This window comes from Taurulus bubalis (genome assembly GCF_910589615.1).
Source record: "Taurulus bubalis genome assembly, chromosome: 13".
Lineage (NCBI taxonomy): Eukaryota > Metazoa > Chordata > Actinopteri > Perciformes > Cottidae > Taurulus > Taurulus bubalis.
Genome location: NC_136601.1, coordinates 13,979,343 through 13,996,845, shown reverse-complemented (window position 1 = coordinate 13,996,845; position 17,503 = coordinate 13,979,343). Strand labels below are relative to the sequence as shown.

The 17,503-nt window shown below is 41.0% G+C and overlaps 1 protein-coding gene across 1 annotated transcript in view; it reads right to left on the bottom strand.

Annotated features, from left to right (window-relative positions):
* Positions 1–578: 578 nt before the first annotated feature.
* diaph1 (diaphanous related formin 1) overlaps positions 579–17,503 on the bottom strand; it is a gene marked incomplete at its 5' end in the record, with an annotated part of 89,403 nt that continues 72,478 nt past the window's right edge. Inside the window, 6 exons of the mRNA XM_079228564.1 lie at positions 579–2,577; positions 11,804–11,893; positions 16,031–16,163; positions 16,661–16,823; positions 16,934–17,060; positions 17,245–17,374. Coding sequence (XP_079084690.1) covers positions 2,390–2,577; positions 11,804–11,893; positions 16,031–16,163; positions 16,661–16,823; positions 16,934–17,060; positions 17,245–17,374 — 831 coding nt within the window. The 3' untranslated portion in view covers positions 579–2,389. The remainder of the gene's footprint in view (positions 2,578–11,803; positions 11,894–16,030; positions 16,164–16,660; positions 16,824–16,933; positions 17,061–17,244; positions 17,375–17,503) is intronic.

Here is a 17,503-nt window from a genome sequence, read left to right as displayed (position 1 = left end):
GAGCTGCCCACTACAGGGAGGAGAATCATGACTTATCATCGTACTGTGTCCCAGCATACAAAGAATGGTATGGTTAAACAGTATTTGAGGGTCTGAACAGAAAGGGAGAGGGGACACAAATATTGAGAAACCAGCATACGGTATCAATTGTTCTCCTCCTCTCTCTCACACACAGTTTTAAGTGAGAGGCCATGTATAACACTGGCAATCAATGTTGGAAATGTCTCTGGAAACCCATGCAGCCATGGAAAATCCTGGACTGTTTCTGTAAAAAATAAAGTCTTTTGGCAATAAAATTAAACTTAGACTGCAAAGTGTTGAAACTATCTAGTGTTCTACTGCAAAATGTGTTGACATACGCGAGAGGGAAGGAGGGGGGATTCACTTTGGCAAACATACAGGAATAAAACTGGGCTAGAAATTTCACACTGACTTGATCACATTAACACGTCAACAAAAGATGCACACATATTCAGAATGAGCGAGTCATGTCTTTAAATTACTTACGAATTGTTTAATAGTTCTGTGTAGCAAACAGAATGACTATGTGCATTATTCTGTATACATAGAGCAAAAAAAAAAAAATGTCCCCATACAATAAAATAATCAAGTGTAAAAATTCACATATAGAAAACAATCTCTTTAAAAATTAATGAATAAAAGGAATGACTCAAATTAGAAAACACAAAAATTCCAGTGAAGTTCTGATATTATTTTCATTCTTTAAAATAATTCTCTCCTTAATGTTGAAAACAGCCAACTTCCAGTATCTGTTACACACAATCACCTGGCATTGCCCAGCAGAGGAGTTAGGCAGAGTAAGAAAACAGCAGACCTGTCTACCATTTAACTACAGCTACAAGATATGTTGTGGTTGAGAGCTAATTATTCTGTTACTGGATTAAAATGTAGCACCAGCACTTGATCAGGTCAAGGATCTGTACTGTACTGTAAATAACCTAATTTTATTATGTTGATTGTTAATTGTTTTATAAAGATGTTCCTCAATCACAAACAAAATGAAGCACTGATCTTGAATCAGCAGGTTGATGAACTCAGTTTCTAAATCGTGATGCCGGCTGGGTATCAGGAGTTAGTACAGTTTTGTGTTTGCATAGTTATAAATATTGCATGGAGCAGCTGACATCACCTCTACGGATTCTTGTCAGATATTACACCACAACATCATGGCAACATGTATGCTGATGGCTACCGAATACAAATAAGAGCAAGGCCAGACATTCAGCAACTACTGTTGCAGTTCAGTGGGAGGGAAAGTGGGTGAACAACACAAACACAAATTCTTGTCTCAGCAGTTTTTGGGCCGTTTTCCAGTGTGCTATATCTTCAGCAGAAAGACCACAAGGCTGTTTATGAAACCTAGGATTTATGACAGCATGGTCGGTACCGTACAGTAATTACAGATGGCAACACACACGCATGCACTCAAACCCAAAAGCACAAACACACATGTAGGAAGTCGAGCGTGCACAAAAAACTAAATATAGATGGCATACTTCACACACTCAATCTAATGCCAAAAAGCACACAGGCATGTAAAGCCTTGCATAGTATGGAAACGGGCTGTAAAAAGCGAAAGATTTTTGGTTTAACCGACTGTGGAATAACTTTCTTCAATCTATCTCTACTTCCCTCTGGGGTTTATAGGAATGTTTCTGTGAATGGGTGCAAGCACGTTTTCTTCATGTAACGTTACGTTATATGTTGTGGGCACATGTGGTAGCTTAGACAAGTTTGTGTAAATTATATCCATTTTTATGTGACATCTATCTTACGCATGCACACCAGTGAACAACATCCCTTCTCAGGAGAAAATCAAAACAAACCATGAAACACCCAGGTGATGACGGCTGATGGACACAGCAGCTCAGTGTGAACTGTGACCGGACAAAGCCGGAGAGTGAAAAGACAAGACTGGATTTATATTGGTTGGCACTTTTTTTTTCAATAACACAGCAAAAGTGATTAACATTTACAAACATTAACATAAAGTATATCAGACAAATACAAAGCAAAATGTTTCAAAGGATAAAAAAGAAAAAGAAAAAAAGAAAGCGTAATGTGGTCTTGTCCTGGTATATCCAGACAAAAAATACATGAACAGATATGTGAACATGATGAAGAAAGCGATTCAATCTTTATGACAATGGTAAAGATCCAGAGGATGAGGTGTGAGCCCTGCCCTCATCCTCTGCCACTCCCTGAAGACGCCGTCAATGCAACCTTATTAAAGATGGTCCCGTTAAGACAAGGGTCAAACTCTGAGAAACACTCATCTCAGATTGATAATGGCCACTGGAATGGCTACGAAATACATCTGTGTTTGGATATCGCAGGCGGTGAGTAAAACACTTTCTGCCTTGTGTGCTTAATTGGACCGAGAGAGAGTAGCATCCAGTAACTCCTCTAATGACTCCGCTCCTTCTGGTTTAGGCTCTTCCTTCTCCTCCAACTTTTTCTTCTTGAGGGTCTGTTTGCTGGAGGAGGGGGTCTCTTCCTGCATCAGCTCTTTGGCCAGGATGCTGGTCACTGCATGACCAGCTCGTCGGTGGTTTGCTGAGAAAGAGAAATACGGAGTGAGAGACATAATAATAATGACATTACAATGTTAGGTTTATAACATACAGTATCAAGTCCATACAGATATGTCAGTGCATGCCATGAAGTGACTAATGTATCTAATGTCCGTGCAAAAAAGTTCAGTTAGTCAAACAACACCACGTCGGCAGACAGATTTAACCTTTTTACTGACTGAGCACAGTCACAAGTATGTGCCTCCATGAAACCAAAGACTTGTGTTTTGAATGATAAAACACAACACGTATGCTCCATTTCTTTCCAACATACAGATACATGCATTACTGTGACACACAAACGGCTTAATGGTACGGCTGGGTATCTGTGTGGATTAATGTGACATCTGGAGCAAACTCACTGCTAATGTCAGCTTAGCTTCAACTTGATCTGAACAAAGCGTGGAAAATGAGGAGAAGAGGAAAGACAATTGAGGCACGAGAAACTTTTAGATTTAGAGGAAGTGGGATATTTAAACACAAGGTATGAAGGGGTAGGACGAAGGGTGAGACACCATGAAGAGCAGAATGACTCATCTCGTGGGAAGATAACGGAGGTTGGGATGAATGAAAATGAGACGAACATGGATGGAGAGATTGAGAAAAAGAAGGCATGAGCTGTAAATGACGGAAGGAAGTATAGAATAGATCACAGAAAACTAGTGGATGCAGTGAGGAAAGATAAGAGATGCACAGAGCACCGAGTAACAGGGAGTGTGACAGATTGTGCCCCGAAGATGCTGCCGTTTTTATTCTTCTACCTGCTTACTCTGTTATTTCCTCCTCCTCTCACGCATGCGCGCACACCCACACACACAGTGGCCTTGCCCTTATCTCTCATTCCCTCTCTCTATCCTTTACCATGCTTCATTTTCCTGCGTGGGAGGAGTGCTGTGCCGTAGCGGCCATTTCAAATTATATAGGTCAGTGGGAGATTGTGTTTGTTACATTATGCCTGGTCTGGTGTATGTTCAGAACTCAGACAGAGGCTATGAATAAAGGGTTGACGTCAGTACAGGACACATTTGTTATGAGCACACACATTGATGTAATGAGTTCCTGTTCCTACCGATGACGATGAGAACAAAAAAAGAAGATCAATCCAACAAAGTCATGATGCAAACCAATAGCAATACACATGCAAATGAACCATGGAACACAAACAACAAACCAATATTTTAAAAAACAACACAAAAACCAAAGTTACCGAACAGGTCTCCAGAACTAGCTGCGACAAAGACACAATTGAGTCTGGGGAGAAAGAGGAGAAGGAGGATTTGGAGACTTAGAGTCAAATTCACAGTTTACTCGTCTTCTTTGTATGTGAAACTCAGCTGGACTGATGAGCACAGACAGCTGGAATGTCAAATCAACATTTCACACAGTTTTCTTGGAGATTCTCGGTCAGTCAACTCTTAAATATGTCCTCCATATCTATTTCTGTCTCTTTCCCAACCTCTTCTCCCTTACTCATCAACGTACTAATTAGAAATTATGCGAATGACCCTCAAAACGGAGAAAAAGAGTGTTCGTCAGTGTGGGTGTTATTCTATGTGTAATGTGCCAAGCTCATCCTAAAAAAATCCAACCCGCAGAGGAAAGCTCTTCAAAGAATGTCAACCCAGCTCCTCTCCTCTCTCATCCTCCTCCACTCCCTCTTGAGAGAGAAGACAGAGAGGGGGATGAGAGTCAGGATCAGAGGTTTGTTGCATTGGATGCAGCATGGGTAAAAGATTAATTTAGACTGACACCTGCAGATTAAAGTAATGACAGAACATTTTTAGTGAAGATGTGCAACTCTTCTCTGTATTTGAATACAGTTAAACATATTAACTCAAACAGCCTCAGAAGCACAAATACATCACCTGACTGACTGACTTCACTGAGCTTATGAAGTTAATTGCAATCGTCACATTACATGTAGAACAGATGTATAAAATTAAAGTATATACTAGATATACTTTCACACAAAAAGGCAAACTAGTTTACAGCTGTAAACCTGGGCACTTAGTTTTTAGTTAATGTTACTCAAAGGAGGTGTCAACAGTGCTTTGTTGGGGACCAATAACAAAATACAAAATATCTCCAGACCTCGCCTTTAAGGGATTGCATTGGAGTAGATCAAAGCATGTAAATTGCCAAGTTACCATTCATTGGAAATCAAAGGGAATGATCTTGCAGCTTTCAGTTGAGACTAACAACTCAGATGGCCTCTATTGTCGTGACCAGTCACACTCAGTTATTTAAAAAGACTCACGTGGCTCTAGAAGGAGCCGTCTAAAGCCTAATGGAGCCGTCTAAAGCCTGAAGCTGACAATCCAGTTTGTCAGCTTTGAGCTTGACCACTCTTTTTTGTTTTTTAATCCGTCTCTTGCAAGCCCCTCGACCTTGTGAAAGTGCAGAACAAAAGTCTCTGGAGTACCCCTTTAACACGTGGCACGACAAACATAGGAAATACTCAGCATGTGTATCCAGAAACTAGCTGTGATGTTGACTAAATGATCCATGCACTTGGCATGACGCCTGTTGTGTGCTGCAGTAGGAAATGAAACAACAAAGACTGTTTACTGGTGAATGAATGAGTTTGCCCATTGAGGGATGATCAGAGACATAAAGAGTGAAGTGGAAAGATCATCTGTAACAGATTTACACTCCAGGAGACTAAATAATGACTGCCTGACGAGGGAAAGAGCTCTTTGTTGTACAGTAAGCGAGTGTGCTGACCTTATGAGGGGAAAATACAGAAACGGGAGTAAGCGCGAGAAGAGAATTTGGAGTAACACAAGTGTCGGGCAGCTTGAGATGAGATGCTCATAAAAACCAGCTCAGAGGCCTTGTGAAGGCAGACAAAGTTACAGTTTGTCTCCAACCCAAGACAAAGCCTACACCGTAACTTATTGAACATGAATTGTGCATGGTGTGATGCCAAAAGTTGAAGCCATCTTTATTCTCTTAGCTTATTGGCAGTAACAGCAGCTGTAGCAAAGCCCTGGATACATGACACCATGGTAACAGTCCCACTACTAGCATGATAGTGTATTTGCAGATGTAGGCTGGACCTCCACCAGTGTGTCCAGTTTACCAGGGACTCATATCGCCCTCCTCAGGCCTTGCTGTGTAACACACAGCTGCTCTGCACTAGAGGACTGTGGGAAATAGTGACATCATTCATCTATAAGGGCTGGTGGCTTCTTAGTATTGATGTGCAAGCATGCCTTTCATGCCACCCAATGGGTTCAACTGGTGCATATGTGTGTATTGTCTCAGTGGGCATTTGCATGTGACATCACCGCTGCTTCAGTAATGATTTAATTCATGAGCTCTCTTCTATTAGTCTGAATTATCTCCTCCCGTGTGTGTGTGTGTGTGTGTGTGTACATCTGTGACAGCACAGATCTCTATAGGGGGCTCTTCTTTTTTTTTTTAGGAGCAGACCGTCTGCAGTGCCAGCGTGTGCCTCTTTTGTTGCCGTTCCTTTATCTCTGTCTCTCTGTTGTGATTGGTACTTTGTCAACTAGTTGCTACTGTGATTGGTTGCTCTGGAAAGGGTCGTGACCCAGCAGATGGGTCTATAGTAAGTGTTTAGATAAGTCATTCCTCTACACACGTGTGTCCTTACACTGCTTTAAACACATACACACAAATTAGGCTGATGTAGCCAAGCTGACCAGGACATAGACTACAAACTAGTATGTTGTAACTTCTAATCTCAAGCAGAGAGCTACAGGGTGATAGCGTTTGAAAAACTATGCAAGGCTGTCTGTCCTCTGGAACGCGTCTGTGTGCATGTATTGGTATGCAAACATCCATGTGTGCCTTTGTATTGGCTTGCAAGCATCTGGTGTGTGCCTTTTGTCTGTATGTGTTTAAAGGGAGGGTGGGGGGGTAGACAGCTGAGGATACCCCATGCAGTCTTCTCATTCAACAAAATCAGCTCAAAGATACACAGGCACACAGTGAGCTGAGGTACAGGTCAAAGGTGAGGAGGTATATATCCTCCGCAGACTCGTGGCTTTCTATTCAGTCCCAATGTTGTGACACAATAAGCATGACTACACACTCAATAGGCCCTTTAACACAACGTTGATGACGTTTACGGTCTCCACAGCTGTGAAGACAGGAAAGAAAAGGGATTGGAAGGTACGAACACACTGACATGAAGACCATTACATGCACAATAGTGATCACACAGAACCCAAATAGATGTCACATTTTGTATCAGCACATAGATGTTGATTATATGTTAAGGATACACACTCACAGCATCCTAAAACCATGGACATTTACAATATATTTAATTTAAGTGTAACTTTTTAAGTGTTCATTTGAGCTGGGCAGTGTGAAAGAGAGCAACATTACATTAGTACTGTAAATAAGATGGTCATATATAAAGTTGGTAACAGTTATAGTTGTCACAGTCAACAATTTCAAACTGTGAAGATGTCAGAGTACTGATAAATTGTTTAAAATCTTCAAGCAAGTGGTTTCACAATAAGTCCCGGAATGTGACGTTTCAAGTTGAATTCACTAGTAACACCCTGTTATGTTGATGGTGGACATTATTTGTAAATATATTTGGAACAAGATGTGAATGTACAATAGTCCGGTAACAGGTATGTGTGGTATTGAGGCCCAAATTTGACACAAGACTATCGACAGATCACTGTCATGTGACCAGTAGGCAACAGATCACATGTCTGGGGATGAGACAGAGTATTCGGTGTCATTTACATCCTTTGATTAGAAGGATATTTTAAAGTTACACACCAATGTTAAACTTTGAAACAGATGTTATACCAAAAACTACAAAACAGATAAATGCATAAAAACACACTATTATGTTCCTGAGACAAAGTTGTAAATGTTCATAAGAGTCTATTATTACTAGTGTTGTGTATACATATACATTGTTGCCACATTAGGCCACCTAACAAAGTTGTTCTCAAAAGTCTTTTGAGAACAACTTTGTCAGGGATATCAAACTCATTTTCACCCTGGGCCACATCAGCATTATGGTTGCCCTTAATTAAAGGGCCGGTTGTAACTGTAACACTGTATAAACTACTCCCTAACATATTGTTCAATGACTGTCTTCGCATTTGATTATTGTTTAGTGTAAAAATATTGTACATGCATTTATATAAATGGAAAAATATATGTAAGCAAATTTCTCTGTTATTACAACATAAATCCATTTAATTTAGGGTTAAGAAACCCACTTTACTATATCAAACAAACAAAAAAGAAGAAGAAGAGAAGAAGAAGACAAAGATCAAACGAACGTTATTACATTAATTTTGTTCAAAGCGTTTTTGTCACAGTTGAGAAGGACATAACTGGTCCAACAAATAATTATGAGCTGCTAAGAACATGTATGACAGGTGTGCTCTGGGGCACAACTGTCACATACATTTATGTGGTCTGGGGCACACCTGCTCCTTAATTAATTAATTAAATGCAGAGACTAATTAAATAAAGGACACTTTACAAAAAAGTCGCCAAGAGGATGTGGAAAGTAGCCAGATTTTGCGAGAAAGTCGCCAAGTTGGCAACACCGCTTTCTCGCGGTAGGATGCCGTTCATTCACGGGTCACAAAATACATGGTAATCTATGGTCACTGTACACCGTAAAGGATAATATACTTTAATTTTAAGACAATCATATGCCTTTCAAGCTGTCCCGTGCCACATAAAATGACTTGGCAGGCCGGATTCGGCCCGCGGGCCTCGAGTTTGACACCTACGATTAAAGCCATGTAAAGACCATTTTTATGGAACCTAATGTGCACACCGAAGTTTTGTATAACTTTGTAATAAAGCCCTCAGAGCAATGAGAGAATTGTGGTGTCATTCAATTGCCCGCTTTTGCTCCTGAAGTTATCTAGACAATGCAGATTGTTATCAAACATGTTTGATCATTTCCTCAACACACATCAAGTGAAGACGCTGACTTTTAACTCCTAAGACATGTTGGTACAGCAGTAATGTGAAACTGTGTCTGGGCGTCCGGCTGTATGAAGTGGCTGATCCGATTATAAGTTACATGATTTTTTTGCTGGAAATAAGAATATGCTTGTTGGCACTCAAGTTGTTTTAGACAGGTGACTGTGAAAGATAATTCCTTGGAAAATACAAACTGATATATAGTAAAGCTTCACTGGTGTATTGGCTGATATAAGTAAATAATTTTTCACATTTGGGGGACTCTTATGTAATGCTTTATTAAATGCAATATTAAAACGCTAGATGTATGATCATGTCTTTGTGAAAACATCTTGACACCAACGTCAATACTTCAGTTACGTTTAATGCAGATCTACTTAGCCTCAGCACCTGTTGTTAATGTACCACGGTGATTAAGTTGGGATATCAGGCCACTGAAACACGTTAAATGTTTGGCTTCATTGTGATGCTGTATTTCCTTGCAAAGAGAAACCATGACCCCTCCTTCACTGCTACGCATAATTATAGATTATTCAAGCAGATGAACTTTTGCTTTGTGTTTGCATACTCAGTTCTTGACATCTGATCATTAATGCCATGAACACAAGAGTACAAATTAATTGTATTTTAACTCCATGGAAAAGTAGTTAGAGTGAGATTAGATGAACAACTGGTCAGGGCTCGTGCCATTATGCCATTATGTCTCACAATCAGTAAAGAGGGAAGAGATGAGGACACAGCTCACCAAAAATGATGCCACCTCTATGAAATCTTACAGTTTCAAATGTATATAGCTCTATTCAAAAAACACTTCAGCCACTTTAATTACATTCATCTGGTGCAATATATAATACATTTAAGTACTCTTTTTTCTTTTTTTATTCTGTCTGTATATTTTATATTGCTACTTCTTTACTGTTTTTATTACTGTTCATTTATATTACTTGATTTTTTTATTTACTATGCGTCTCTTGTGTGCAATCCTGCAATTGCCCCACTGCGGGACTAATAAAGGATTATTTTATCTTATTGTATCAAACAAAACAGCAACCTTTTCATCATTAAGTCACTGTTTTGAGATTCTTTTTCTTTCCTAGAGCTGTGGCTCCTTCTGATATTGTGTTTTGTTACTACATGACAGGCCCAGGAAAAAAATGAGTCAGATTTTTAAATCATATCTAAATATCTGTTCTGTTCCGTATGCAGAAAATGATATAGATGTAATACACATTATGGAGTAAACACTAAAACACTTTCCATACTGGATAGAGGACTGTGTTTGGCCCGCTCAAACAGGCTGCCTCTGGCGCCAGAGTCAGGATGTGCCTCCTCCTACTTCAGCTCCATTAAATGGACTCAACCAACTAGTCACATACACACTCTTATTGTGTGGGTGAAGGACTTCCGGGGTGTAAGAAGCAAAGTGGGTAACTGGAAAGGAGTGGCCTTTAAACATATTTGAAGAAAATATATACTTCTTACAAAGCTGAGATTGCCCAAAAAAACCACAGCAGAGCTTCACACCCTCCACATCAGCCATGGAAAACCCTGAACTTTGGCAAAAGAAAACAAAAATGACAAGACCGAGGGGGAAAAAAGGAGACAGGGCGGAGGCACTGAGCAGAGATGTGATACATACAGCCACTTATTTTTTCCTACTCTTTTCTACCACAGATAAGCATACAGAGGGAGGAAGGTTCTCGCTCACTTACTCGCTTTTCGAACACATGAAGGTATTTCCTGTTAGGAGTGTGAGGTGGCCAAACAGTATTATGGGTGACTGAGTGAGCCCTCAAGCGGCCCCATTTTCTCTCACACCGTGCTCCTTTCCCCAGATCCCGCTTCTCCCACCATTTCCTCTTTTAACTTTTAAATGGTGAAGAGCCCGAGCAGTTTATGATAAAAGAAAGTTTGCGGCACTTGGTGCTACACTCAGAGTGACTTAGTGGACCACTGAGGACCACTTGTTACAACCCCTGATAAATTGTTACGGGCATTACTGCTAACAGGCTATAAAAAAAAGCATTCAGTTAATGAAAGCAATGAAGATGAAAGACAAAGACAGAAGGATATAAATAAAAAAAAAAAAAGAGTGCAGACTACCCTGCGGCTCTGTGCTATTCCACTCTGGAGCTCTGCTTCACATCTGGCTTCTATTGAGGAGGTATTGGGTTTCACTCAATCTTCCCCAGCCTGTGTTATGTGTGAATACTCAACCCACACATGAATGCATGTGCGCACGCACACACGCACGGTATCATATTACAAGTTACTATCCTAACAGCTAACACTGCCTCGTGTTCATTTGCGTGGTCATACTCGGACACATTATCCACAAAATGTGAACTGGAGTGCCGGTGGGACACCAGCAGAATGAGTAGCAAACCAGATAACTGGACTGAACACGTGGCCTGAATGATAATCAATCCAGCCTGGATTTGTGCTTATTAGTATGTTGGATACAGGACATGGAATTCTGGCTGGCCCAGTAATGACAAAAACATAGTTCCAATTTATTTTGTTCCAAGATAAAGTGGAAAAAAGATTTTGAGTTGAATGATTTTGATACTATAGATTTTATGATATACTTTCATATACATTTACTGGGATTTAACACCTAACATAGAAACATGTGATGTTTTTCACACTTACACTTGTGTGAGTTTGTACATGTCTTTAACTCAGATTCATGTTAAGCACAAATATGTTTAACACTGCACATGCATCATTCTGCATGAAGAAAGTAACAAAGTGCTTTACACTTTAGCATGTTGTTTAGCACTGATTCCACTTCCTTAAACTTTCAACCCACACTCTGGTTCATCCTCCTTTTCTCTGCATTCATCTCATAGTTTCCTATACCACAGCCACACCCTCGCCAGTTGCTTCTCTTCAGTGTCTTCCTGCCCACACACCCACCCCTTGGCACCCTCCCTCTTTTGTTGATATGCCAGCCATCGGTGGACTTGCATTTGCCCCCCTTAACCATGGCCACAGAATACTAGCACAGCCCAAAGTCTCTGAGCCATGCAACAGATGGAACGGAGACATGGGGAACACAAACAAATCTGTTCTTGTGTGTTGACAGAAATGGAGAGACAGAGAGGAAGAGGGAACAAATGAGTCTCATATGCTTCATGTGTTCCACTATAGTATGCGTAAATGTGTGTGAAAGGAAACAGATATCTGTAAATCAGGTGAGACATGACACTTTGGAACACCTGCATGTTTTGTGAAGATGAAGTGCTCTGCTTGTGTAGGAGTACCTGCTTGCCGTGGTCCTCTCTTTCTCCTGAAAGCAGCGCCGGACTGCAGCGCCTCCAACAGGCCATCCATGATACCAGTTTCATCACCGTCTGTAAACATAGCATCAACAACATCAGCACAGCATCAACAAACGCTGGGGGAAAAAAACAATTTGTGGAGACACATTTGAACTTCTATTCATGGCACACACACGCCACTCCATTATCACAACCATGTTATTTTAAATCAATACAACCCTGACATATACGCTAATCTTCTTCACCAACAACAGGGGAGTGATGGTGGTTTTTCTAAACCCTCTACCTCGCGCTGTTTCTCAGTGACACGCCAACACGCACATGGGCAGGAAGGTTATTTAGCCACGTTGGCAAATTAGCTACATCAACCCAGATAGGCAGTGACCTAGTTCAGCTACCGTTTCTGTTGGGGGCTACATGCTGCACTTTCTGGGAGGTAACCTCTATAAACAAACAAACACAGTCTTATTGGAAATACACACCCACTGAGAACACGCTTTCTCATTGACTTTAAAATACTACGTAAATGTGCAATTGTGGCTTATAGTTAAAAAGGGTGCTGACTGGAAATGAATCTTGTGGCTGTGTACAGGTACAGTTTGTAGGGGGGGGGGGGGTGTTGTTTGTTTACATGCACATTGTTTATCTGGTGGTCTTAAATCAGAGGAGAAGGGCCAAATATGGGGGGGAACTCCATGGCAATGTTGCTGTGTTGCTGTGTGTCATGCTTGTTTTGTGGGCAGGATTCAGTGGCTCATCTCAGCGCTCAGGCAGATGGTTTTAATTATTTCTTTTTTAACCTGAATAGAGATAGAGGGCTCTAAAAAGGGGTCAGTGAGGTGGGGTTAAAGGTTTATGTCGTCACCTCCCCAACCCCCAACCCCCAAACACAAACACACACACACACACACACACACACACACACACACACACACATTGCTTCTGCTACCACACACACATACACACAATATCTAATCCTGCAGTAAGCCATGAAGCAGATGGCATGTGGTCTCGCCTGTCACGTCAGAGAAAGTCTCCCTCACACACTCCACAGGACTTCCACAGCTCACATACACCCCTCAATGTCCATGTCCTGGAACTACACAGATAGTTCACAATGATGCAGGACATGTTTTTATCCTTCTGGGGAAACACATCTGGCCCATTTAGACTCAACTTGTATCACATGGTTGGCTTAAACTAGTGGTGGAAGCACAGAGACACACAAACCTATTTGTGACTGCACTGGAGGCGATAGAGGGACCAGACAATGACCTGGCTGTGTACAAAACAGGCTGAGTGAATGCCCTATGGCCAGTGCACTGTATCGCATTATACATACTGCTCTTTGGTGTTTTTGTTTGAGTGTGGCCTTTGGCAACACCATTTCATAAAGCCATATAAAAGTCTTCATTTTCAATAAGGAAGCTTTACAATGTTTGGTTTGGTAGTGATTATAAATAGGCCTAATAATATGGAAAAACACACTTGTTGGGTTCAATCACTTGTTGATAATCAAGTGCTCTTGTATTCACATGATTCTTTTGTGGAACAGGTATATAGTGTTATTTTGAGAATCGCACTAAAAATCGCCTCAAAAGCTATGGTGGCAAAGTCAGTCAGTACAACAATGCCATGCATTGGAAGCCACACACACAAAAGTATTGCCTGAACCAAGTAAGAACATAAGACGGATTAATTAGTGTAATGGAATTAGATCATGAGCTCTTAAATATGTCTCTTTGGACCTAGTCTACATTGCGCACACACACACACACACACACACACACACACACACACACACACACACACACACACACACACACACACACACACACACACACACACACACACACACACACACACACACACAAAGAGGGAGATGACAGCATCTTGGGTGGATCAGTAGCACCCCTAATGGTTGTTCACACAATAACAGACGAGGACGTGAATGGAAACATTTACAGAGAAGAGAGGAGTTGCAACAAACGGAAAGAAAAATAGAGAAAAGGAGAAAGAGTATGGGAAGGAAAATATGCGTTGTAGTGGATTGGAGACAGAATTTGGATATTCCTAATGTGCCATGATCGTGGCCGTCTTTCACAGTGGCCTGCAGTGAGGCAGGCTACCCAGGCTTATCCCATCTCCTCCCCTCTGTCACCATGTGCTTTCCTCCTCAACTCCTTACCTCCTTTTCTATAAAACAACACAGTCTAATCCTCAAGAGAGCATCTGCTGCCCTACCATGTTCTTTCCCTCCCCCACACCACTCTCTCACATGCTCTCTGTGTAGAGCACGGGCACTCCTAGTGGCAGTTCCCATACCAGCATCTTTGTGGGTGTGTAATCTTTGCCACGTACATAAAAGCACACAGCCTCACACATTTCGTTTTTTTACAGACAGTACTGACACCTAGCTGTGGAAATGAGAAAAGTGTATTTGCTAAGTAGTCTGGCATGTTTCCACAGATGAGTATGACTGCCAGGGGTGTGTCTTTTATTAGTCGTAGATAGTATGTATCAGATTCAATTAGAACAAATGTCACACCTAAAGCATATGACTTTTGGGTGTGACAGTCTGAACTTCCATGTTTCATGAGAGCCAAATAAAGCAATTAATGATTGAATGATGAAAATGTTAAGTAAGTAATAATCTCTAAGGGATCCATTATTTACAATAACTACCATCACATGCCTAGCACATGGGCAAACTGAAGCTGCAGTGAATGAGTGTGTCTATCTGACTTGCATAGGAATGACAAGGCCACAAAGTGCAAACACACACACACACACCGACCTTCCAGGGTTTAACCAACCAACAACTGGTATATTATCTCCACAAAGGGACAGAATGTGAGAAAGAGGAACATTCAGAGAACTCATGAGATAGTGGTAGAGACCGAGTTGAAGGGTGGGGAATTGAAAGAAAAAAGGGAACAAGGAAGATGTGAGCATGCAAAAGTACAGCTCCTGTACAAACAAATACAAGAACAAAGACCAGGTTGTCAGATGTGTGTGTGGTTGATAATAAATAGGGGGGTGTTGAATGACTCTGGGCTACAGGGCAGTCAAATATGCCACCTGTATGTAAATAATCTCCAGCCCACAGACACACATCTTTGAAGCACTATTATGTTCCATTCACGCATGCCTCGAGAGGCTGAACATGAAATTTGACTACCTTACTTTCTACCACAAACTGTCTTCTCCATACTTTAAACACAGACACACAATATTCCAAATGGAACCTCGTGCTTGCTGTGTCTTTAAGTGCCCTTTAAATGAACGACGGGGGGGGGGGGGGGGAAAGAAGAGTGAACGATGGAACAAAAGCAAGAAAGAGAGGAGAAGCCAGCTGGAACATGGAGCTCTAGGAGAAAGGCCAGAAAGACTTTTTGTAAAAGGTTTACAAAGCTGAAACACAAATACACAATCTAAAAAACACACAAAGTGCAGAGACACTTCTCCAACACATAGGCAAAGCAAAACAGAAACAATCACAAGAAAAAAGAAACAGTAATTCTGTGACACACACATACACAAATACACAGGACGCACTTCTGCTGTAGCACATTTGACTGGAGTCCCAAGAGAACAACCAGAGAGAGGAGGAATGTACTGAAACTAGGTCAGTCTGAGAGACTGAGAAAAAAGTGCCTGTGTATAACTGTGTGTCTGTAAGGCAGGATTTTAGAGTTAACTGTATGCGAGGATGAGCGAGCGAGAATGTGTGTGCGTTACATGGGACAATATGCTGCTAGCATTTATCGATATATATATATTTATCGTATAACAGCATGTCATAGAAGACTGGAAATGTGTTTTTGGCGATAAATAGATTTAGGCGTTCTTTCAGTTCTCTTTTATGGAAGCAAATCTACTGTTTACCAAAGGAGTGAAAAGAGTGCAGGCGGTTTCTTATATACATCATCCTTGTCCTCACTTTCTATTGAGATTATTGTTACTTGCGTACAAAAAAAACACAGGTCATATCTCTTTCCCCTTAATTACAAACAGAAGTCAAAAGGAAAGAATTTTGTTTTTCTTTCATGACACACATGCTTTTTCTGCACACACACACACACACTCCACAAAAGCATGGACTCTGACTGCCCCCAACTGGTATCTTAGGGAAATACAAACAGAGAGACGTGGTTCTCTTGCTCTCAGTCACACACAGGGAAATGGATATGAACGAGCAATTGTGACCTGCGTTGATGTCAAGGAGCTGGTTCTTCTTGAGCTTCTCCTCCTTCTCCTTCTCTGCCTTTTCCCTGGCCAGCTTGGCCCTCTTGATCTTTTCTTCAGTCTCCTTCCTTTTCTGATTATCCTTTACTGCTTGCTAGTCGGGAACAAAGAGAGAAGGATATCAAACAATGTATATATGCAAAATAAGTGTCAGTGTTTGGAGTGTAAAAGGTTTTTAGTGTAAAAAGTACAAAATTGATTCTTAGAACAAAATTCAAGAAGACAAATGTGTGATGGATTTGATGGATGTCTGTGTACACAACTTAAAAACCAGTGGATGGCAGTTATCCACAGTAACTAGAAAAACAAGTTATCACCTGCGGGAGCCCTCCCAAAAGCACATTTACAGTTGATGTATAAACTGATAATATAATGGAGTCGCTCTCAAGTCATTATTATGTCAATACAGACAGGTGTGCTGCCTATATTTCTCTTCCTGGTCATGTTTTCTTCTTTCATCTACATATTTGTTTTTGACTCCATTTGTGTGTGTGTCTTTGTACTGTATGTGTAAATGTTGATTTGTGGGTGGTCAGTAAAGACTGAAAACCACACCTGCAGATCAGTTCATTCACATGCTTAAAAACACACCTGGAACATGTTTTTAAAGGTGTTGAGGTCTCCAAAGAATTCCTCAACGGAGATTTTTCTCGGGTCAAAGACAAAGTACTCTCCCAGGTCGTTATATTGCTTGTCCATATTCTTATGCAGCATGTCCAGCTTCTCAAACTGCTCATGGGCGGTAACCACAAAACTGTGGAAACAGGTGGTTAAGGAACATAGAACATATCTCTCTGTGTCTGTAAGATATAACAATCATAATTTATGATCACAAGATCTATTGATTGACTGAATAAAGAGGATATAGACATCTTCTCCACAAACTGGTCCTTGTCATTTTGTGGAGGTGGGAAGGTTTCCAGATCTTTTTCTAGGTTCTTGATCTGTCGCCCCATCAGCTCAAGGTTCTTCTGAAGTGTCTCTGCAGGAACTGCAGAAGAAACATTAATGATGAAGAGCAACTAAATACATAGCTTATAATCACTGTTGTGGTGTCATACTCTTATAACAATTAGAGCACACTGTATCCATAAGATGACTGCAATGTGTAACCAGGGGTGGGCATGAATGATAATATGGAGATGTATAGACAATCAATTAGATGTCCCATGTACCTCTGCTGGCCTTTTCCACATGGATTAGCTCATCTGCAAAGCTCATGACCTCAGGATACTGCTCCTGGCACACGTCAGCTAGGAAATGGAGCAGCGTCTGCTTCAGATCAGCTGATTTGGTGTCACGCAGCTGATTGGGAGAAGGCAATCAATCAAAAGTGTTTAATATATGCATGTACTGTCACTGCACATTTCTGTTTAAAGATATGTGTAAATGGCTGTGTAAGATTAAGGTTTTCCAACATTCTAGCATTTGTGC